This window comes from Thamnophis elegans, chromosome 1 (assembly GCF_009769535.1).
Source record: "Thamnophis elegans isolate rThaEle1 chromosome 1, rThaEle1.pri, whole genome shotgun sequence".
NCBI lineage: Eukaryota > Metazoa > Chordata > Lepidosauria > Squamata > Colubridae > Thamnophis > Thamnophis elegans.
In genome coordinates, this window is record NC_045541.1 from 120,445,778 (window position 1) to 120,469,960 (window position 24,183).

The following is a 24,183-nucleotide window of genomic DNA, read 5'->3' on the forward strand; positions in this document are numbered from 1 at the left end:
AGGTGGTGGCTACAATCAAAGATCTTTATATACTCTACAAACATATATCCTGATTTTTCATATACGCGTTTGATACTTAGATATACATGTACAAACATTCCCTAATACGTGGATGGTAAACTGTCCATCAACAGAGGCTGGACCCTGGATGGCTATCTGTTGGAATGCTGCAATAATTATTTCCTATGCTGTGTGAGTGTGAGTGTGTGTGTGTGTGCGTGCACGTATCCATGTGTGTTTAAGCAGAGGATTTCCAAAGTTCATTCCAACTAAAACTTTCCAAATCAAAGTTCTATGATTTTCACATCTCAAAAATTCTCTAGATTTTAAAGATTGCAGTCAGTTCTCTGACATCTATTTCTTGAATTTGTTTAAAGGAAGTAATAAGATACTGTAGAATCGTACCATACCTTTATTAGTCCTCAGTTGCATTCCGCATTCTCTTTCTTCTAACATATTAGAAGGGCTCCTCACCTACTTCTGGAAGAATTCAGGCACAAAGGTGTTAAATAAGTCCACTTTATTTTCTTTCCCTAACATAATTTTTACACCTTCCCAAATCAACAGCACCCTTGAGTCTTAGCTTACTTTATATATATATATATATATATATATATATATATATATATATATATATATATATATATATATATATATATATATATATATATATATATATATATATATATATATATATATATTTCTCCTGCTCTTACTATCAAGCTGCACTTGAAGTAAACAAAGAATTTGGGGCTAACTAATATGTGTCTTATTGTCAGCGGGGAATAGCAGTGTAGTGTTTAAATAATTCAAGAATAAATAAGATTATAGAGCACAGAGCATGTCAACTTCATGGTACATATTTTAAAAAATGCACAATAGTGTGTCAATGTAACTGCTAAAAGTAGCATATATGAAATCCAAAACTTTTGAGATTTGCTACAGTTGTTAAATATCATGAGGTGCTCTTATTACCTTTGAAAGTGTTTATCATTACATTTTACATGGGAAGAAATCCGTTGAATTCCTAAATAAACACAGCTGCAGCTGCTTTGCATTTTTCAAGTACTGCATCCTTTTATTTTATGAAACAGCTTTCACGTGCTTTATATACTATTGAAATCTGTAATAAAAGAAAAGAAAAGCTGTACAATTGAAATAGCTGCTCTTTGAAAGACGTCAGGCAACTCTTTTGATTGATCGTTACGCTTAAAAAAAGATACATTTTTTTTTTAAAAAAAGAATCTGTCTCTGGCTTTGAACTTCGAAGCCTTGCGCTTCACAGTACAAATGAAATGTATCAATTGCTTTGGCTTCAATTGAAAATGAAATCTGTCCCGCCCTCTGGAGAGGTACAATTACAAAAAGAAATAAACAAGTGCAGCCTTCCGCGCTCACCTAACGCGCCCTCGACTTGAATGACCAGAAACAGATGCCCACCTCCTATTTGCGGTGATAACCCGCCCTCCTCCGTTGGTATAACCGGCGTCTGTTGGTGTTGTTCTATTGGTTTCCGCACCAAGCCGGCAGATTATGGAGGCTTCGGATTGGCCAGGCGCTCCGCCAGTTTTTTATCTCTTGAAGCTGCCGCACAGCGCCCGGTGAATGAACCTACCAAGCGAAAGGGACTGAAGGATCCGAGGGGCTTCCAGATGCGAGGAAGTGGCAGCAAGAGCGGCGGAGGGGGACATTCAGTAGCAGGAGGTAGCTGCAAAAGCAGCCCCTTTAGCATCCTCTCTCGTTCTGCGTCTGGATCGCCGCCAAGAGCTGAGCCTAGGAGGACTGTCACTTCTTATAAGGTAAATAGCTTGCCTTATAATAGATTTGCCTCTTCCCGGGTAAGTCGACTTGTCAAGTTCTCTGCAGGATCAGTTCTTGCCAAAATAAGAAGACTGGTTATTTTTGGACTGCCACAAAAACCCTATTCAAATAGGAATATTCTTTGGAGAAAAATAAACTTCTGTCTTTCTTCCTGCACTTTTGCATCATCAACCTTTTCTTTTTATCCAGTACCTGCAGAAGACATTAAATCCATTTATTTATGTATCAAAATGTATATGGCTGTCCTTCTTACAAGAAGTGACCCTGGGCAGTGTACAAATTTAAAGGAATCTTTTGCAACTGGCAAGTATATTTTCTTCCCACTCCCTCCCTCCATAACTTTGCAGGTTTAGGAGCTGCTTTAACTAATACAAGACTGAATGTAATGTTAAAATAGAGGACTCTTCATGTTTGCAGTCTGGTATAATGCAAGCCCCTAAATGCAATGGATATAAATTGCTGCAGGTGATCCTCCAAACAGCTTTGAAAAACTGCTCCATCTCTTCCTGATTTTGGTATGCTATTGACTGGAAAAAGATGATCCTGTTTATAGTTGTTTTTAAAGTTGTTACCATTGGAGTGTCCACATTGTAAAGGCAAGCTTTGCATGTCCACAAAATTAATTAATAATGCAGTTCAAATTTAAAAAATCCTATATTGCATTTTATTTATATATCTTTTATATGCAATATGCTGATTCTGTAAACCTCTTAGAAGGGCTGCAAAAGCACTATGAAGCAGTATATAAGTCCAAGTGCTATTGCTATATGTAAAAGAAATTTGTGCCAAGAAAAAGTATACATATGCTTTCAATAAATACAAATCTGGAATAGTATTTTTATGTGCATTTGTGCAAAATAATAAGTTGAAGCTTAATGCTTTGAGATAGTTCTTGCTGATAATCAGCTTCAAAGTGTGTGCAACATTGATACTGTAAGATTTTTTTAGATTTTAATTCATACAAATCCCAGTTAGCATGACTACAGGCCAGATAATTGGAGCCAACCAGTTTGTCCAACTCTGTTGTAAGCATGTAGAAAACTTTAGTGCAATTTAATATTCTCCATGTACATTTGGGTACAATACCGATAATGTCCACACCACATACAGGCTAGGTTTTTAGTAGAAATTCTAGCTTAAGCATTTGACCTTGGAAAGAACATTAATTTAAGAATCAGAAATGTTTGTATGATACTGATGGTGACTATTTGAACAAGTAGATAGCAACCAACTTTCTTTGCTACTATCTAGTAGTGGTATTGATTTTTTAGCAGCTCAAATATGGTAGTTTTAGATATTGTTGATTTCACATTAACACCCATATTAGAAGCAAATACTTTATTATAGTTGTTAAAAAATAAGTTTTGAAATTAAGAATTAAAGGAAAAGGAAGACAAGCTTAACTTTTTCTTAATCTGAAGCTTCTTTTCTTTTTTTCTTTTTTCCCAAATGACAAGCAGAGACAGCTGAATAAAAGCAGTGAGGCAGGTAACTAAATGGAGAAACATTATTGTGGACAAAAGTTAAACAGTGATCTCATTCATGCTTCCCTGACTAGAGTTGCTTCTCTTAAAGTGTTTTTGAAAACAATTACAATTCTTAGGCTCCATATCTGGCCTGCTAGAATCTAGACAAGTCTGATTTTTTTTCTAGTTGCCTTCATTGCCATCTTCAATTTTTTACAGCCCAGGCATCATATTTCAACCTTATTTGTCATCATATTCTTATTGAAATGTGATGTTATTTGAACAAACATTGTGTGTACAGTTATTACATGATGTTTTCATTCTTGACACTTGCACATGCTGCCACTAACTTTATGATGGATTTTTTAAATTTTCAATCAACATAATTCCAGTGAAATCACTTCACTTTTTATTTGATTTATCCACATCCTGTTACCAACAAATAACTATTGAATTTGTACAGAATGTTCTTGAATGAGTTCATAATTCCACGTGGCTACTTTGCTGTACTCAAATTATGAAAATGTATGACTTGGAACCAAGTGTGCATGATTTATTTTTCATTTCAGTGAAAAAGATTACTTAATTTATTTATTTTTTCCTTGTGGAAAATTCTTGATAATTTTATAGCCTTTGCTTTCTTAGGGCTGTTGTACTTTTCAGTAGTATTTACTTCTTGACAGCATATAGAGAATTGCAAACATAGCGTTCAAATAATATTAGTTCATAACCTCCAGATGTATACAATTAGAGCTGATAAATCTATCCTTGTATATAAGCAGTTACAATTCTATAGTGCAAAATGATGCATGTGTATTCATAGCCAAAAGTTTTGGCTAGTAGTCATACACTGAGTTGCATATCAGCTTGTATGAATTGAACCTCTGGAGGCAACCATTCCACTGGTTAATTCTTCTCCTTAGTTCTAGGTTGGCTGGAAATTCCTCCTTAGTTCTAGATTGGCTGTCTCCTTGATAAATTTCCATCTTTTACTTCTTGTCCTATCCTTAAGTGCTTTAGAGAATAGGTTGACCCTCCCTCATCTTTGTGACAGCCCCTAAAATATTGGAACACAGCTATCATGTTGCATTCTGTATATGTTTCAGGATCCCTAAAGGAAGTAACTAGAGACTTGCTTTAAACAGAATATCCAGAATCTTCTGATGGGTATCATTCACTATTTTTATAGAAAATTATGTTGCACTGACCGGCAAACTGTTCTCCTAAATAATTAGAATATTTCTGGGGAAATTTACATATACAATGGATATAAATAATTGCTGCATTGGCCAGGAAAAAGCCTACTGTTTTGGGTCTCTACTTGTCTGAGGCCTGTAGACCTTATATATTCAGAAGAATTAGCAGTATGTGAAATGAGCATTGCTGCTATTCTTGTTCTGTCAGAATAATGCAATAATGTAAGTTCTTATACATTAATTTGCCCCAACGTGGTGCTTTTACATTCTGCTTTTGGACTTTTCCATTTTCATAACTTTTATGAGAAAGGATGTTGTCCTCTATGAGCTATTGACTCAATCCAACAGGATTCTGCTCATGTTCTTTGATAATACCAAGGGTCTATTAATTAACAAGCCATTAACTATAGTCTGCTCTTGTCTTTTACATTTTTTAGATTATATACCAAACTTTCTCACTGGATGAAATTGAAGAGTTATGAGTTGATAAGAATTAAACAAGCAGTTGTAGAAATATACCAGTAACTGCTGTATAAATCTTTTGAAATGGGATACTTCAAAACACAGAGACCTTTACATAAAGTAGTAATTCTGACTCACTAAAGCAGCCATGTCATTTTTAGGAACATATGGCTGCCTTTATAGATACTTCTAGATGTCTCAGCATATGCATGGATAATGTGTCACATTACTTTTTCCTAGCAAAGCTAAGCGGTTATGTATGCATACATATTGATCAAAAGAGAAAGTGATTTATATAGATTCTTGCATATTGTAAAGATCTTTTTTTGGTTGGGGAGCCTTAATATTGAACATTGAGGATGTTCAGCAACTATTTTTCTCTGCATTGTACCTCCCTTACCACATTCCAATGATCACATCTCATGCAAGCAACTGATCTGATCTAGAAAAGTTCTAGGTGTCCAAACCATACAGTGACAAACACATCACTGTGCACAGAGAAATTGATATCATAGATCCTATATCAACTCTACAATACCAAAAAATAATTTTCATATCACATTATAATTTAAATACTGTATAACAATTAACATACATTGAATTAAAGGCAAATATTTGTAGCTCAGGGTTGAAATGAGGGTCCTTGGTGCTCTCTGAGCTTGCTTATTTTCTTGCAGATGTTTCGTTGCCCTAACTAGGTAACATTATCAGTGCTAGTTAACCAATAACCAAGTAAACACTATCCCAATTAAGGAACTGCAAAAGAGCCATCAGTTAACAGCCCAGCCTAAGAATCTCTTAAAACCACACAAACCCACACAGACAAGCAAGTCACCAGAATATAAACTGACAACAAACAACACCCCTTACTAGCACTGATGATGTTACCTATTTAGGATAATGAAATGTTGGCAAGAAAACAAGCCAGCTCAGAGAGCTGCAAGGACCTCTCATACATTAATTATAGTTTTGTTTCTTTATATGCTTCCAAGCATTCCTTCTACCTTTGTTAAGATACTGAATATATGTATTCATTACAGCTTCATTATTATTTATCTTGGTTATTTGTTCTTAGTTTTGAACAATAATTTGTATGTTCAAAGATTAAATAAATTGAATTATAGGACAATCATACAGAGTAACAAAATGAAAACAATGCTATACCATTAGCACAACAATTTTTCTAAGAATTAAATTCTTAGGAAGTATTAAGTATTTCCAGCTTAATTTTAATGTATTAGATTAAACTGTAAGTCTTTAAATAGTTTTGCTTATAGCATTCTGATATGCTATATATACAGTGTATCTTTCATTGAAAACAAATGGAATAGAAATAGACCCAGGAAGAAATTTTTCAGCAGCTTATAGGGAATATGCATCTCTCTGGAATACATTCAATGTATTTGTTGCATGTCCAGTGTATCTATTGTCAATGACTTGCTCCCATTTTTTATGACATTTGAGATTTATACTAAGTAGAACATAACATGAAAATAAATGTAAATGTTCAGCTTTAATATCCATGTCATAATGAAAGTTCTGAAGAGTTTAAAAACATGTGCCACATATTTGATTTCTGGAGTGGCTTATTAAAGTGTTTTTGTTATGATTTAATATTTTTATTATAAAGAGAATTGGGTTTTTTGTGACTTGAAAAATACCACCTAACTTAGTAATTGGACATTAAATTCTGCTGTAAAAGGTGAATATTTTATTCTACTTGAAATTGGAATTTCACATTCCAAAACAAGTGAGCGATATGATTTATGATTGAAAAAGTATTAATAATCCACTTAGTTAGATAATGTGGTCCATTTGATGCTTCAGTCTCTCCTGTTTTTTGCAATATGGGTTTCTTATTTCATTTTACAGTGGTACCTTGGTACTCAACTGCTTTGAAACTCATCAAATATGATATTCAATGAATTTTGATGTGAAAATTTTGTCCCAGTACTTATTGTTTGTTTGGTACTCAACATACACAAGCTAGAACTTGTTGTTGGTGTCAGCTGTCTTGTGACTCACACATTATTCCTTATGGCAAAATTTGTTTGGTACTCATCATTTTTGGTACTCATCACGGCTCCCGGAACTAACTAATAAAGAGTACCAAGGTACTACTGTACTTCAGTTCATGGTGGGACATGTTTAACTGGCTTAAAAGTTGAACAGACCCCTTGAAATAAGAAATAAGCATGTATTAATTAATTTATTTATTGGTTTTATATGGCAGTGAATTGTATAATCAATATTCTCTTTTGATGCTCAAAGAGTTTTGTAAAATGTATGTATACAGAAGCATGAATTCTAGCATCTTAAATAGAGCAGTTGATAGCAAATGAAGAAAAATTCCTATCCAGTAGATCTACTGATCTAAAATACACTATATTGCCAAAAGTATTCGCTCACAACTGCTTCTGATTATGTGGATGGGTGAGCGAATACTTTTGGCAATATAGTGTAGAATGAAGCTATAGGCAATAAAAAACAGTGACTCAGAGCGGCCTATCAAAAGGCAGACAACCAAACCCCAGTTTAGCCACAGAGCCTTCCATAACCTATGATGCCATTGAAATAGTTGAAATTGCAAATTTTAAACTTCCAACACTCTGGGACTGCAAGATGAACCAGTTGGCTGGAAGACCATGGTAGAGTATAAATAGGCTTTATAGGGCTAATTACTTGGCTGAAAATAAAATCACTAATATGGCTGAACCTCTATACCCTCTAGATATTTTCTTTTGTCCGTAATTACTTTTTCTTTGGCTTTCGATTTGCACTCAATCTTTTTCTTGTTTCTGGGCCAGCACAATATTATGAAACAGGTAAATGTGAGCTTTTTGTTTGTTGGAAGCATTTTAAATATTCTGCTTAAGCAAAATAGTTATGAAGCAATACATTTGAAAAGGCTGTATTTTGGAGAAAAGGGAGCTTTAGAGATTGAAAAGAGTTATTTTTATTTATCTTTATTGATTAACTTACTAATCTAATTTATATTGTTGCTCATGTATCCAAACAAAACTGATCTGAATTTCAGTACCCAATGAAGACAGAATCAGTAGAAGTTAGAGCTATAAGTACTGTGCAGAATCATCATTGTGGGCATGGGATTGCTTTCGCCTTAATAAGTTGCATGAATTTAACCACTGTGATTCATTTTTTAGGGTTCACCGACAAAAGGGCGAATGACAAAACTGCGCCCGACTAAACCGCGGTGATAAAACCGCGTGTTCTAAAGCGCTCCGACGAATGAGCGCTGAATCGTTCCGACAACAGCACGGCGACAGAAGCGCACTGTAAAACTAAACCTAACCCTAAACGTAACGCTAAACCTAACCCTAACCCTAGACGTAACGCTAAACCTAACCCCAAACCTAACCCTAAACCTAAACCTAACCCTTACCTTAAGTTAAAGCGCGCTTCTGTCTCCACGCTGTTGTCGTTGCGCTGTTGTCGCCGTGCTGATGACATCATGGTTTTAGCGACGCGGTTTAGTCGGGCGCGATTTTGTCGTTCGCCCTTTTGTCGGGTCACGATTCTTTAGCATGCAGTCCCAGCTGATTGTGATTTACTCAACAAAATATGGTCAAGAAAGAATGTTCTCATGTCTAGGTCATCTTCTGTTAACAGTATCTATATAATTTTTTATGGATCATTTTCTTTTTTTAAAAAACTTCTCTATCCAGTCAAAAACTCTAAAGTTTCAACAGATCCCAGTCCACAAACTAAGTACAGCCTGCTTAGCCTTCAAGACCAACCACATTTAGCTAACATTGGTGAGGCATAAATAAACTATATTTAAAATTTAAAAATACATAACTATATTTCTTAGCTATTAATTGTACAAAATAGATTTCCCTACCACGACAATTTTCCTGCATTAAACTGACATTGGCATATATGCCATCAACCACTAAGAAGCAATTTTATATTTTGAGTCTGAGCCAGCTTATGAGTAAGATTTGCTGAACCTATGTATAAGTTGAGCAAATTCATTAAAAACTGAGATTATATTAGGAGTTTTTGATTTTTCATACATAGAATCAGTTTTGATCTGTACTATACTAAGAGGTTTCTTTTTTTCTTTTTTTCTTTAAGCAATCATGATTCACTAACTAAGTTATGATTTAGAATTAGGCAAGTCATATCTAACAAAGAAAAGAGTAGAACCTTAATCATAGGTTTTCCCCAATTTTTGTTTTAAATCCCCTCTAATCAATGGCTGGTTGAGGCAATTTACTATCAAATTATATAAAAGGACAAATTGCAACCATTTCCAGCAATCAAAACGAGCCTGATTAAATTCTGTCACAACAAAATGAAGCATCTTCTTAAATTAAGGAATAGGAGTAATCACTGAATTTTTTTTAAAAATGTGCTATCTTCACATGCATTTGGAAGGCAACTAAGTCAGGGCTAGTCCACTTTCCTTGGGAGGCCAAGGAGTTGGCACTGCTACAGAAAAGCAACCCTTTTGTGTCTTGGTTTTCCATATCTCCTGAGAAACTTCCAATAGCTTTCCTGGCAAGATTGGCCAGGTTGAACTGGCCAAGATCACTTGGTGCTAAGCCATAAAGTGCTTTAGCAATAGCACTTAGACTTATATATCACTTCATAGTGCTTTAAAGCCCTCTCTAAGTGGATTATAGAGTTAGCATATTGCCCTCAACAATTTGGGTCCTCATTTTACCAGCCTCAGAAGGATGGAAGGCTGAGTCAACCTTGAGCTGGTCAGAATCGAACTCCTGGAGGGAGCAGTGGATTAGTCCTGCAGAACTGCATTCTAACCACTGCACCATCTCGGCTCTATTCTAACCATGTGCCACCATGTCTCTTTAACACCAATATTTTAAATTACACGGAAAAAACTGTAGGAAGCCTGTAGTGTGGGGTAGTGCATAAGGGGTTTTTTTTAATGCCTCTAGAAACCTCTTCTGATCTGTTGTCAGAGAAATCAAATGGTTATGTCTCTGCGGTCTTCAGAAGTCAAGCTTGATGGGATTTAACAAGACATAAAACATTGTCTTTTATTTTATCTAAGTAGAGGGTAGTTTGTGGGGCTGCTTAGTACATTTTTTTTCTATGGATCTTGCTTGCCCAGATATAAGTAGCTTTTTGGGGGGAAAAAATCTATATAGCTTCCACCCGGATGATATTTAGGAAGTCTTTAAAAACTTGGCAGTTCTCCCAGGCTTTGAGATAGGTCGTTTGTGAAGCCCTATATGTCGTAGAGTTGTTGTTGTTATTTGGTGTTTGGGATATGGTTGTTTGGGTGCTTCAGATTTTCTCTTTATTGTTTTTCTGTTTTTTAAATGGTAAGCTGCTCAGACTTGTTCTGGGGTCAAGTAAATCATGTAAAAGGTGATAATAATTAAAATTATTCTTCAACCTGCTGGATATTCATCACTTAGAGCAGTGATGGCGAACCTTTTCAGCACTGAGTGAGGGGGCATGACCCGGAAAAGGAGTTGCCCAGTGCACATGCTGGCACCCACATGTACACCAGGCAGATTCTCTTCCGGTTTCTGGGACACATGCATGCGCGACAATCAGCTGGCTGGTGTGCATGGACACCGGGCACTCCTCTTCCATTTTTGGTGCACATGCACGTGCAACAATCAGCTGGCTGATGCGCATGCCCACCGGGCAGTTCCTCTTCCGGTTTCTAGCGCACATGCACGTGCAACAATCAGCTGGCTGGCATGTATGCACATGCAGAAACTGGAAGACCAGTTCCTTCTTCTAGTTTCCAGTACTGCTGTGCATGCAAAGGCCAGCTGATTGTCGCATATGCATGAGCACCAGAAACTCGGAAGAGCAATGGGGGAGGCTGCTCGTGCTAGGTGACATGGCTCTGTATCCCACCTTGGGCATGTGTGTCATAGGTTCACCAGCACGGAGTTAGAGGAAGAGGAAGAGTAATACATCCTCTTGAAAGTCTGTGACAAATCTTACTTGACAAAATATGGATGTCAAAAGAATGGAGCGTATCTGTCTTTGAAAAAACATGATACACAAGATGTACCATCTCTTATTTTCTTTTTAATTTCTTTTGCAAAAATAATTCCCTGTCAATTTTGTTGTGATGGAAATAGTCTGAGGTGTTCATTAAACAACATATGCAATGTTCCTCAACATGAAGCAGAACTTTACAAGATATAAATCTCTGTTGGAGAAATTAAATTAAAAGAAGGATAATATGATTACTCCCTCTATTGCTTGTGTCATTCTATTAGCACACACTCTTATATCAAATTCTGTTATTTTTAACTAGACAAGAAAAGAAGCAGAGAATAAAACTATGGTTGAATCACCATCAGAAATGAGATGCTTCTTTATTAAATTTAAAGATCAAAACATTTTTACTCATGGCTACTTCATATTTATTTTAAAACAAACATTTCATTTGCTGTGTTTGGTTTCTGTGTGATACAAGGACCAAGATCTTCCCAATAGCATTTAAGATATGGGTGGTCCTTGAATTACAAGGTGACAGTGAATCCTTCTGGGGATACTTGTGGCTCAGTTCTGAAATTATGATGGTCATGTGACTGCATTTCTGGACCTTGGCATTTCGTCCACATTTATAGTCATTTGAAGCATGTCATGGTCAAATGATCACCTTTTAGACTGTTTTTGCCAAAAACCGGCATTTACTTCCAATTTTCGGTAAGATGGCCCATAGCGAAACATTAATTCACTTAACAACCACAGTAGTCATTCAACAACCGCCACAGAAAAGTTTGTAAAATTGGGTGAGTCGTGTGGGTGATCTGCTTTACTACTGTCACAATTTACAACCACGATGGGCAGGCACCATTATGGTCATATGTCAAATGACGTGTACTCACCATAATTATTTTTGAAAAGAACTTTACAAAGAAGGGTGTAAAAATTGCCAAATTGAGCATAATTTAACTAAGAGAAAAATAGCTTGTACTTGTGAAACTAAATTGCATGCCTGTATTAGACATTATATACACAGTATTTAGGGTCTACAATATATTTTTTTTAAATACATGAAATTAACAACAAAATCAACATTTGTATATCCTGTCCTAAAAAAATAAATATATTTAGGATATTATTCCAATGTCCATATATGCATGTGTGTGTGTGTACATACCGCAGATACAATGTGGATTTTATCCCCTTTAATGTATTAAAATAATGACATCCAGGGAAAACCTTATAACCTTCAGCATCCAGATGATCAGTACAATGACAGACTACAAAGATAATTGTGCTTAGGACCTCCAAGAATCTTAATGCGCTCCTGGTAGATTATTTATGGTAGTTTTTCATGTGATCATATGAATCTAAATTGTTTACTGAGAAGTTAAATTTAGAATCCTTACAAATTATGTACAGCTAGCTGCCTAGCATGCTCATTAAGCCATAATAAAAACTACTGTAATATTTTTTTACTACATGTTCTAAATGCACTGTGGAAAGGGAAATCATGCTGCATTTATTACCCAGGGATATAGCTGAAAAACCCCCCTGATAAATTAAGGTCTGATAAACATTCAACTGTAATCCATGCTTACATAAATGTTTAAAGTATTTAAGTTTGCACAGCCAACTCGGAATAGGAATGCAACAGTTATTTAGTAAACAAGTTTATACAACCTCTCTCCTCACACACACTGACTCTGGGCAGCTTACCAAATTAAAAAAAAAACATGGTACAGAAGTCCTCAAACCTCTACTCCCTTCCCCGGCAACAACAAACACAATTAAACCAGCCACTTGATCAGTTTTGCATCAACCTGGGTTCCCCCAGACCACCGGGAAACCATATCTTCAGAGGCTTTTGGAAATGAATTAAGTGGAGGCTAATCTTATCTTCAAGAGGGAGATATTCCATAGGGAAGGAGCCACCACTGATGAGGCCCTTTTTCTTGGTTCTGCTAGATGTACTGTACTTCTCTAATAGATGGGACTCATAACATATCCTGCCTTAGTAATAGGCTGGATAGATGTAATAGAAGAGAGGCAGACCTTCAAATAACTAGGGCACAAATCATGTAGGACTTTAGAGTGATAACAAGCACCTTGAATTGGACCCAGAAACAAATCAGCAGCCAAGGCATGCACAAAACTATGTGGGCCACTACATTTTGAACCAGCTGAAGTTTTTGAATACTCTTCAAGGCCAGCCCCATATAGAACACATTACAACAGTCAAACAAGAGGTGATTGGGACACGGGGACCAGTGGTGGGTTCTTACTGGTTCGGACCAGTTTGGCTGAACCGGTAGTGGTTTGGCAGCCTGGGTCGCTGGAACCGGCAGCAACCCAGGCCTGCTAGGCCCACAAACCAGTTTCCCGGGTGGCGGCAGCATCTTGTTTTTCAGTTCTGCACATGCACAGAACAATTTTAATTGCACTGCATTTGTGCGTGTGCAAAGCTCACACACGAGCAAACTGGTAGTAGTGCCTGCCGGAACCCACCCCTGATGGGGACTATGACAAAGGCATGTTGATCCAGGAATGGGCTTAAGCCATGAAAGGATCCAGATAATCCACTTCATCCAGAATCTTCTGGAGCTGCAGTGCGATCATCAACAACCTTTCCCAGCAAGGCAAAGCTGGAGACAGGATGAAAATTGCCCATCAGGATAGAACTAGCAACGGCTTAAGAAGAGGGTGAACAATAATCTTCTTGAAGGGCTGGGGCACCAATCCCTTATCCAAAGATGTATTGATCATTGCCAGTACCCACCCAATGTCACTTTCCAGGAGGCTATTTCCACCCAAGGAAGACACTATATCTAAACCTGTGTGGTTCAGGTCACATTCACTAGAGTCATGTATATTTTCCCTGGAGCAACAGAGTCAAACCATTCCCAGATAACTGGCCAATACCCCATGGATCTCCTCTGGACCAATATCCATGCAAATGTCTAACTAAAACAAATCCAAATGACTTTAATTTCTACAGAATCAGCAACTTCCTCAGTACATCCTTGCAGATATAGACCCCTGAGACCTTCCCAGGAGGAATCATATCACCTTAAAGAGGACCGCTGTGTGGTTATTTGCAGATACAATTAGTGTCGAGAAGTATTTCTGCTTCCCTGCCACAGGATAGGTTTATAGGATGGATGAGGTGGGATGCAATGTGATGGAATAGAATAGAATAGAATAGAATAGAATAGAATAGAATAGAATAGAATTATTTATTGGCCAAGTGTGATTGGACACACAAGGAATTTGTCTTTGGTGCATATGCTCTCAGTGTAAAAGCATTTACCCATATTCAATCAAGTTAATACTTTGTTTTCTACCAGCAGCACTCTAGATGTCTCTTGTTTCATTTAATCCCTCTCAGTTCCTCTTATACCATGGAGCATGATAAGGTCCATGGGTCAGGAGAGGTCATGGGTGCAATCCTATCTAAAGCCTCATTTGTCCTAGGTCTTGGCAGAACTGTGGAGCAGATCTTCAGTTATGGTCCCTATCTCCCTCTGAAACTCATCAGGGTCCATTAGTTGCCCTAGGTGTCCTGATATAATAATAATAATAATAATAATAATAATAATAATAATAATAATAATAATAATAATTAAAATCAATTACAGATTTAATCATTGCCATTTATTTAAAATAATTAATAGGTTAAAATCGCTTTACATGATTTTCACTGTAGTATCAGGTAATCAGAAGGACATTCTGTAACCAGGTTACAATCTCTAAGGATATTATTTTCTATGTTGCTGAATTATGGAGAAGGATCTTGGCAGAAGAACTAAAGTGCAAGCAAATTAATATGAAATGAATTTGTTCCTTCAAGTCTCCCACTTCCAAGATATTTAGAGGTTTAAAGATATAAGCATCTTGAATTTGATCCAGAAGTGAACTGAGAGAAGTGAAGACTTTAATATTAACCCATCTTGATATAAATATACAAAATCAACATTTTGCACCCTCTGAAATTTTTGAGTGATTTTCAATGGCAGTCCAATGTCTAAACATTCCTGTAAATCAACTGGATTATTAATATTGCTCTATTTGGTTCTGATGTTACTAACAGTTGTTAACCACTACAAATTGAATCAGCATACAAATGTCATAAATAAGCAAACTAGTGTGCTCTGTTGTATGCATGCCCCATACATTTTAGCCTCTTCTAAGATTGTAAAAATATAGATAATAATGTAAAATTCTTAGTTCAAAACTTTGTTCTACTATGAACTCACTTTTACTTTTTTTACAGTCTCCTTTTTCTTTCTTTCTGCAGGAAACATCACTATGGAAGATTAGTCAGAAGCCTCTTTTCTTTCTTTGCATCACATGATGTGTCATGCAAAATTAGAAATGTTAATCTCATAACTCTAATGCATGATTAATTAGGTAAGCATAATGGAAGGCACTCACACGGTCCTCCAGTTGCATAGACCCATTATGGAACTTTGCTATGTCAGTTTCTATCTTCCGAGGGGCAAAATCACAGGATTCACATACAAGGGCTGTGTAACTCTGGATAAATCCAGTAAATGTTTTCATAACTGCTATCAAGTGAAAGAAGACTCAGAAGCGGTTGGATCACAAGGACAGAGCTGCGAACATATTGGCGAAATCTTCTTTAAACAAACAACTACTGAGAATATTCTCGCTGAGTTGTACAAACTAAATGCGGAAAAAGATAGAATCCTGACAACTCTGCTTAGTTCAAGACACATACTTGGAGTTAAAATGGGAAACCAGGATGGAAAACTACAAGAAGTTTCAGAACATTTGAAATGTAAAGAGGAGAAACAGTCAGACTCTTTTTCTGGATCCACACAGAAGTCTAGTCTGAAAAACAAAAAAAGAAGAAAATCTAGCAAACAGAGAGAGAGCATTGAAGAATTCATAAACAAAAATATCAAAAGGAAGATATCTGCAACTTTGGAGCCTCCGGCATTACACTACAAGGAAGCTTTATCGGGAAATGACAGATATCATTCTGATGATTCCTCCAGATGTTTCACGTGTTCTGATGAGAGGAAAGTGGAATACAAAAGTGAATTATCAGATGTAAACAAACCTCCAGAACTATCAAAGAGAAAACAGTGTTTACTTGAGGACTGTCAGGTATTGGAATCTGATTCAGATCTCTCTGTTTCTTTCTCTGAATATGACAATATTGTTTTTGGGCACTGTTTTGCACATTCCAGCCATAATCTGTTAGATGAGGTAGTGGGTACTTTTAAAGTGATTCAGAAGAGCAGCCCTTTGCTGAATACTTCCCAAGAAAAGTTAGCATCTGATGAGAGGTGTGATTATAGCCATATTGCAGAGATCTGCAAGGGTGCATCTGAAATTGGAGAGCTGTTAAAAAGACAAGACATGAAAGATGCTGCAGGATATGGTCAGGTGTCTTATGCCACCAGTGAAGAAAGCAAAATATCAATTGCTTTAGCTACTACCAGTGAGAAGGGTCATGAAGGAGTTCCTCAACAATCTAAAGCAGAACAAGATTATTCTTTTGAGGAAGCATATAGCCCAGTGAAAGCAGTCAATAAAACCTTGCAGAAAGTTATACAGTTTGACAGATTAGACGAATCAGCAGAATGGAAGAAGTTACCGTGTGCTACAAGCCCATCCAGTTTCTCACATGAAAAAGGAGAAAAAAGAACTGCATTGCCCCAGAAGAAGAATAATCACTTGACCTTACACTTGCAGACACCACCTGAGATTTGTCAGCAGAGAACCAACAATAAGCAACCACCCTCTCCATCTTTAGTAGCTATTAGCAATGTTTTTAATCGGTCATATCCTTCATCCAATACACATGCACAAATGTCTCCTCTGCCTTCTCCTTTATCCTCAAGCCCGCCAAGTCTGAAACTACACCACCGAATACTTCCACTGACTGTCCTTGATCTTGAAAATGAATCTGTTGGCCATTGTGCTTCGAGATATTCTTCTTCAGATTTGTCACTGTGCAGAGACTTGGAAGCACAGAGGCATCCCAAGGTTTCTGAATATGAAGATCCCAGCCTTTCTACAAGACAACAAGGACTATGTCGAGATACCAGTAAGGATAACTCTGAAAGAAGCAGCCCTCAGGAAAAAATCAGTGTTCCGTCTCAGCATCAACTGCTTTCAGGTTAGTCCAATTTTACCATAGCTATAATGCCAAAATGAAGCACATCTGCTCAGAACCTTTTTAGCATATTCTCCCAGATTAATTACTGGAGATGGGCAATTAAAAAACAGATGTATTTCCTTGATAGTATGAGTGACATTCATTTTATTTAAACTGTTGTAATTCTTCTTTTTTGTTTCACATTTACTTGGTGAATTTTTTATTTGGGTGGCTATTTCATTTATATATTTATTTATAATGCATCCAAAAATTCTCTTCAGGTATTGCAATGTTGTTGTTTGAGCATACACTGTATATATTTATATTTCCTCCTTCCAAAACACAGAAGAATGAAACTAGAACAATATTTTTAAAAGAAATGAATCCCCAAACAATTCTCAGCTCTAGTTAAATCAGTGCTGCTGATCATATAGTGGAGTGCTTAGGCGGAAGTAGAGGATAGAAGCTGTGCAAATAAAAGTTTTGTTATCCAGTAATAGCATTTGAATTGTTTGTACATCATCTTTTCTCAACCTAACAGGCTCCAGATGGGTATGTTGGTCAGAAGTTCTCAGACTTTTATTTCTTTAGTCATTCATTTGCTTATTTATTCATTTTATTTATATCCTGCGTTCAGGGCCACCAAGAGGATTAGAAGTGCTGGAACAAGCCTAATATGGGCCCACACATATGGACACATAAATCAATAATGTCATAATTGTGCATTTATTAATTACATTCAAACACACTTGCAAATCCATTAAAAAGAGGACAGGTACTTCTGTAAAAGATAATAAAAACAATGATACACATAAACAATACCACATGGTGAAAATAAAGCTGTTTCATATTGCTCAGGTATTCTTGCTTGTGCACCTTTATATTTTCCTACCATATTGGCTGCATTGTCATAGCCCTGTGCATGACAATCCGACAGTGATGTATCATGTTCTTTCAATGTTTCTACTACCATCTGTGCTATGTCACATCCTGTTTTATGGCTTGTGTTGCGTCAACAAACTGTAAAAATCCTTCTACAATTTCATACTGGTTTTCATATGATATTACATAACAGAAAAGAAATGTTGTTTGTTCAACATGGGATGAATCTGGCATGGTTTTGTAATTTGGTTTTGTAAAAAAGTTTTTTAAAAATTCCCCTTCGTGAGCCCCCTTTGAGCTCCATAGGCCCCAGAACAATGTACCGACTGCACCCCCTTCTCCTCAGGCCTGCCTGCCTTTCTGCTCTGGTATATATTCGCTATCTGAAACTATGTTAAAGCACTAGAAATTGTAAGTAATTATCTGAACCTTATAATTTAAAATGAGTGTTCTGGATATGTGCGCATTTCAGGATAAGTTCCATTCTAATGGAAAAAGGGAAAGCTTTGATCTTGCAGAGCTTGACATACGTATATACAAACACACCAGGTGGATGCCACTGAATGAGATAATTGGCGGAAATGTAATTGGCTACTTGACACTGGGCTATGTTGGCCATTCAAAACCAATCTCTTTATAACCTTCACAAACTTGTCCTAAGTCTTTTTCTGAGTATGATTAGTTTCCCTCTTGAAGTATGCTTTTTTTATTTTATTTATTTATTTAATTTATATGCCGCCCACTCTCAAAGAGACTCAAGGCGGCTTACAAGTAAAAAAAGGGAGGGGAGGACATACAGAAAAATAAAATAAAAAACATTAAAAATTCAACAACATTCATGACTTAGTATGGGGCTGGATACATCAACAGCCCCAGGCCTGCCGGAACAGCTAGGTCTTAGTCGCTTTGTGGAAGGCCGGAAGGGTAGTAAGGGTCCGGATCTCAATGGGAAGATCGTTACATAGGGCCGGAGCAGCAACAGAGAAGGCCCTCCCCCCGGGGGATCGCCAGCCAACATTGACCGGCAGATGGAATCCAGAGGAGGCCTAGTCTGTGCGATCTTATAGGTCTCTGGGAGGTGACTCTCAGGTAGCCAGGTCCGATACCATGTAGGGCTTTAAAAGTAACGACTAGCACCTTGAAGTGTATCCGGAGACCAATGGGTAGCCAGTGCAGCTCGCGGAGGATAGGTGTAACGTGGGTGTATCTAGGTATCTCTTTTTTTCACCTTGTTTTTCTATAGATTGCAATAAACACATGCAGAATCATAAAATAATGTGAATTACCACTGCAATAGCTAAGATTAATCTCGCCATCCTGCCTGTTGGTCAGCTTCTTCCTTTTTCTGCTGTCCTGTCTAGTGTCTTGTACAACTGGCTGCTTCTTTGTGTACCCCTTTAACCATTACTCTTTTGGAGATGAATTTTATGGTTTCGCTTTGAGCCTCTTCTTATTCTATCTCCTGCCTAGCTGTCATCTGAGTTTTCTTCAGATTTAATGCCTATTCCTCAGTGCTGATAGTTATTATGTGCAGCTTATGATCACACATTCATGTACTCACAACCAGATGAGACATATGGATCTTGCAAACCCAACACCTTTCTATCTCAATTTTTCAGATAGATGCAGCTAAAGCATACATGTTCCTGATCAACAGCTGGGAAATAATTAGGAACCCACACAAATCATTTTCCAGCAACAATGCAATACACAGAGACCCAAGGAATTCGAAGTAGCAACAAAACTAATGACAAAGTACATGTGCTCTCTCACTCTCTCCCTCCCTCCTTCCCTCCGTCCTCCCCCTCTCTCTCACTCACACACACACACACACACAGAGAGAGAACATCATCCCCAGTTACCCACCTCCTTCTCAAATAGGCTACCAGACACTAGCTAGAGGGATGGAAGATGGCATGCCTGGATCTAGGACAACTGAAGAGAGGGCAGGCATCAAGACCCATTTCATCCCCAAAATTCCTTGCTTTGTTAATTTACAAGCCTGGAAGCCCACATTGGGATTGGGGGATTGGGTCTGTGTTCTCAGACCTAGCCTCCATTGTCTGCTTCAGGTGACCTTTCTCCTTTGATTCCTTAACAACTTGTTTTCTTCTTATCTACCTCCTCAAAGGGATTTCTTCAACAAGAGTCCTGGTTTTTTTCCTCTCTGCTTACATGTCTGCTTCATTTTAGGTTTTAATAGTTTCATTCTAGTCTCATATAACCTTATATAAAAGTTCCATGTCTGGTCTCTGAAGCACTCACTACTTTTATAGTTTTATTAATGAAGCGGATGGTGTGTTACAGAAGAAACTTTCATAAAATAGTGGAAATTAATTTGCTAGGAAAAGGGACTATTTGAATGAGCGTGGAGGAAAGGCTGCTCTGCTACTGAAGCTGAACTCTGTTGCCTACCATCCTGTCTTGGTCCAGCTAACATTCCACTCCTTTTGTTGTAGCTAGCATGTGAAACTGGATCTTTGATCTCAAAAGAAACAAGTTTAATCAAATGAAGTTAGTCAGAAAGTCTTGTGATAAGTTCCTATGTGATATTCTTGGCATAATGAGTTTATAAAACAAAAAAGACCTTTTACTAGCTCCGTGGAAAGCAGACAGCTGTTATGATGTCAGTTGATGTGTTCTGAACAAATCCTGTGAGACTACGTTTCCAGTTTTAGTTTTCCAATAAGATATCCTTAACCAACAGTTGGCATTATATAAAAATGCTGTTCTGATAAAAGCCAATTATTGAAAGGAGAAAGGGAATGAAGTTTGAATGAAACCCAAACCAATAATTTTTCACATAATCACTAAAGAAGTTTATAAATGTCATTTTTGCATTGTTTCAGTGTATGAAATGTACTTTTGAGGATTTAGTATATTAATCAAAAAAAGTGTAAGAGAGCCAGTTTGCTCTAGTAGCTAAGGTACCATGCTAGAAAATGGAAGACACTGAATTCTAGTGCCACCTTAGCAGTGGTGGGTTCCGCATCCTGTTCCAACCGGTACGGTTGGAACGGGCCTGGCGTCGTCCACATGGACGCGTGAAGCACGAGCATGCATCTTACCGCCTCCGCGAGTCTCCATGATGCTCCAGCTGCATTGCGCAGATGCTGTATGCTTCGTGCCCGTACACGGAACTTCAGAAGACTTAAAAGACTGGTAAGGACCTCGGGTGGCTGGGTGGGTCCTCAGGAGTACCGTACTGGAACGATATCCGCTGCTACGGGCAGGCTCCGGTACGCCCATACCAGGTGTACCCCCTGGAACCCACCACTTCACCTTAGTTATGAAAGCCAGCTGGGTAATTTTGGATCAGTCACTCTCTCTCTCTCAGTTCAACCCACCTCACAGGGTTGTTGTGGAGAAAATAAAAGGAGGAAAATGTGTTGGATATGTTAACCACCTTGAGCTATTTGTCAGGATAATAAAGGTGGGATACAAATAAATAAAACATTATATAACTAATAAAATAGAACCTAAATTGACCTAAATAATTCTAAATTAATGATGATACTATCTTAATCATAGTAATAAAATACCAGACTAATAGATGAAATTTCTGACACATTCTAAAAGAATGAGCTCATTCAAAAAGGCAATGAACTGAGTTTTCACTTACAACAAACAGTAATTTGCCCCCTTTCTAAAGTTTAAGAGAGCTTAAAAATATAAAACACATGGAAACAGGCTTTTTAAAACGATCCTGAGAAACAACTACATGTAATAAATGTTTTGTTGAACATGTAGGCAGTTGATAGGCAATGATGATCTGATACAGTAGTTTAAAAATCACCAATATTTATTCAGGGAGCCTTGATTGCTAGTCATCCTCAAGACCAAAGACTGTTTTCTCATATAAGAAAAGAAAGAATCCATGAAGCTTCAAATCAAGTGAAGAAAAACATCTTATAAATTTGAATATTCTGCTTTTAGGCCAGTAGCCATAGAAGCTTTAAAGACAGAAATAGACTCCAAAGTAATCCAAGATAAAACTCCTAGCATTGTCTGGATTTACAAGAATGCCTTTGAGTCCGGTGGTGTTAAATAACTAGGAGATTATGTCACTTACTCCACAATTTGTGGCTTCCATGACAACTATAATGTGAATAGGCTAATCTCTATTCTATGTGCGCTCTCAACAAGTCCAAAAGGCCATTCGGCTGCTTATCTATCTAAAATTGATGCTGTTTGTCTTTCCCTCTGTTTTATTTATTAGAAGCCCATCTTTTTTTTGTCTCTCAATAAGTTTTGTTAAATAGACAGGGTTTTAGCAATCAATTGCCATTGGAATATTTTCTATATAGGTAGAATATTTATTCTAACAATTATTCTACTTCTGGTAATTCCACACATCTTAAAGTTGTACAGGTTAGAAACACTGTTCTAATTGGTGGGATATTTAGTATTATTTTCTGTAGTTTTACATTCACATTACATTTTATGTAATATTCAGAATTTTAAAATAGCTCCTTTCTAATTGTTAGATCTGGTTCTTGGTGATGCTAGTGTGCTTTTTATGTTTCGGGGTGAATCAGTTTTAAGCAGTGCTGATGATTTCTTTTGGTCAGGTGTCAATCCTTTAAAGAACAGAATCTCCACGACCATTGGAATTCTCATATATTTTTATAGGATATAACAGCGATGGGGAACCTTTTTTGGCTCGCGTGCCATAAGTGTGGGGAGCGCAGTGGGTCGTGCACAGGCGTGCCGCACCCATAGTGCAATGTGCGACCCCAGTGCTCATATGTGCATGAGAGGCCCTCCCCCCATTTTTTGTATGCTTTTTTTGCCCTCCCCAGGCTCCAGAGGCTTTATAGGAGCCTGGGGAGGGTGAAAACAGCCTCCCCTGCCCCCCCCCAGAGGGCCTCCGGACACTTCAGGGACCTTCAGGAGGCTTCCCTGAAGCCTCCGGAGGGCTTAAACCAGCCCTACGAGCAAACTGGAAGTGACTTCCGGTTTGCTCATAGGGTCATTTTAGTGCGCTCTGGAGGCTTCAGGGAAGCTCCTGAAGCCTCCGGGTGGGGGCTCTTTTCACCCTTCCCAGGCTCCTATAAAGCATCTGGAGCCTGGGGAGGGCAAAAATGGCTTTAAAAAAGGCTGAACTCAGCTGGCCAGTGCGCGCATGCTGGTCAGCTTACAGGGCAGTGCCTCGCATGCCCTGACGAATGGCTCCACGTGCCACTTGTGGCACGTGTGCCATAGGTTCACCATCCCGGGGCTATAATAATCAAATATTGAAAGCTTGACAGAGTTTATATTTCCTTACTCTTATTTTTTTTTTAAAAAAAAAGAATCAAGGCAGGTCCTACTCACTCACTCCTTTGTTTCATCAGCTGATGCATATTAATGATATTATAGGTAGAAATTTTACTTTTGAAAAATGTACAGTAATAAGAATTGCTTCTTGGTTTCCAGTGACAATACATTCAGTTCCCATTTAGAGTATATACACAGGAGCCATGGATTCTTCATGAGTCAAAGTAGTCAAGTTGGCAGACAAAGCATCCCAATCCAAGCTCCACTGCTTTTATATGTGCATTGGCATTACAGGAAAATACAAAAGTGGTGGGGCTTAGATATAGAAGCTGCATCTGCCATCATGCCGATTTTGACCCCTCACCCTACAACATCAAAGGAGTAAAATCAGAAACCACTTTCCATTGTCATTCATTTAAAAAAAAACAGTCGCAAAAAAGGAAGCTTGTAAATTAAAATGTCACAATAAAATATGATTGCATGGAAGAAGAGAAACAGATGCCCAATGCTGAAGAACAAAGGAAATATGTTTTCATACATCTGCATTCATTTAAAATTATATTCAAACAATGTCAGAGTGAAATAGTTCATATTTCTCTACTATTTATTAAAAAACTTTAATCTTTTTTTTCATCTTACTTATTAAAAGTTAAGTGAGTCCTAAAGCATCTCTTTTTTTCAGGTTCACAGACACTCCTGAATTAGGAGAAAAGTGCTAGCTCAGAAGCCTTTCTGACCAAGTGAACCAGCTTTGCATTATATAGTGTGCAATGTATGTTTTTCATTTTCAAAACCTTTTACTCAAGGAAAAGGAACAAAGTTAGGCTTTTTGTATTAATTATGTAAGCCACGGGATTATCAGGCTCCTTCTCACTAATTCCTTGAGCTCTGTCTGTATTGAAGAACATGAAAAAATAGTATAGCAAACGTCCAAAAACAGTTTGTACTATCTGGGTTCTAATTTCAGGCCATGGATAAAGGAAATTTTATGATCATTTCCATAGCCTGAAATCAGTGG

The 24,183-nt window shown here is 37.4% G+C and overlaps 1 protein-coding gene across 1 annotated transcript in view; it reads left to right on the forward strand.

Annotated features, from left to right (window-relative positions):
- The first annotated feature begins 1,418 nt into the window (after window positions 1–1,418).
- The window catches only part of FMN1 (formin 1), a 130,910-nt gene continuing 108,145 nt past the window's right edge, over window positions 1,419–24,183 (forward strand). Inside the window, exons 1-2 of the mRNA XM_032213656.1 lie at window positions 1,419–1,838; window positions 15,305–17,045. Coding sequence (XP_032069547.1) covers window positions 1,419–1,838; window positions 15,305–17,045 — 2,161 coding nt within the window. The remainder of the gene's footprint in view (window positions 1,839–15,304; window positions 17,046–24,183) is intronic.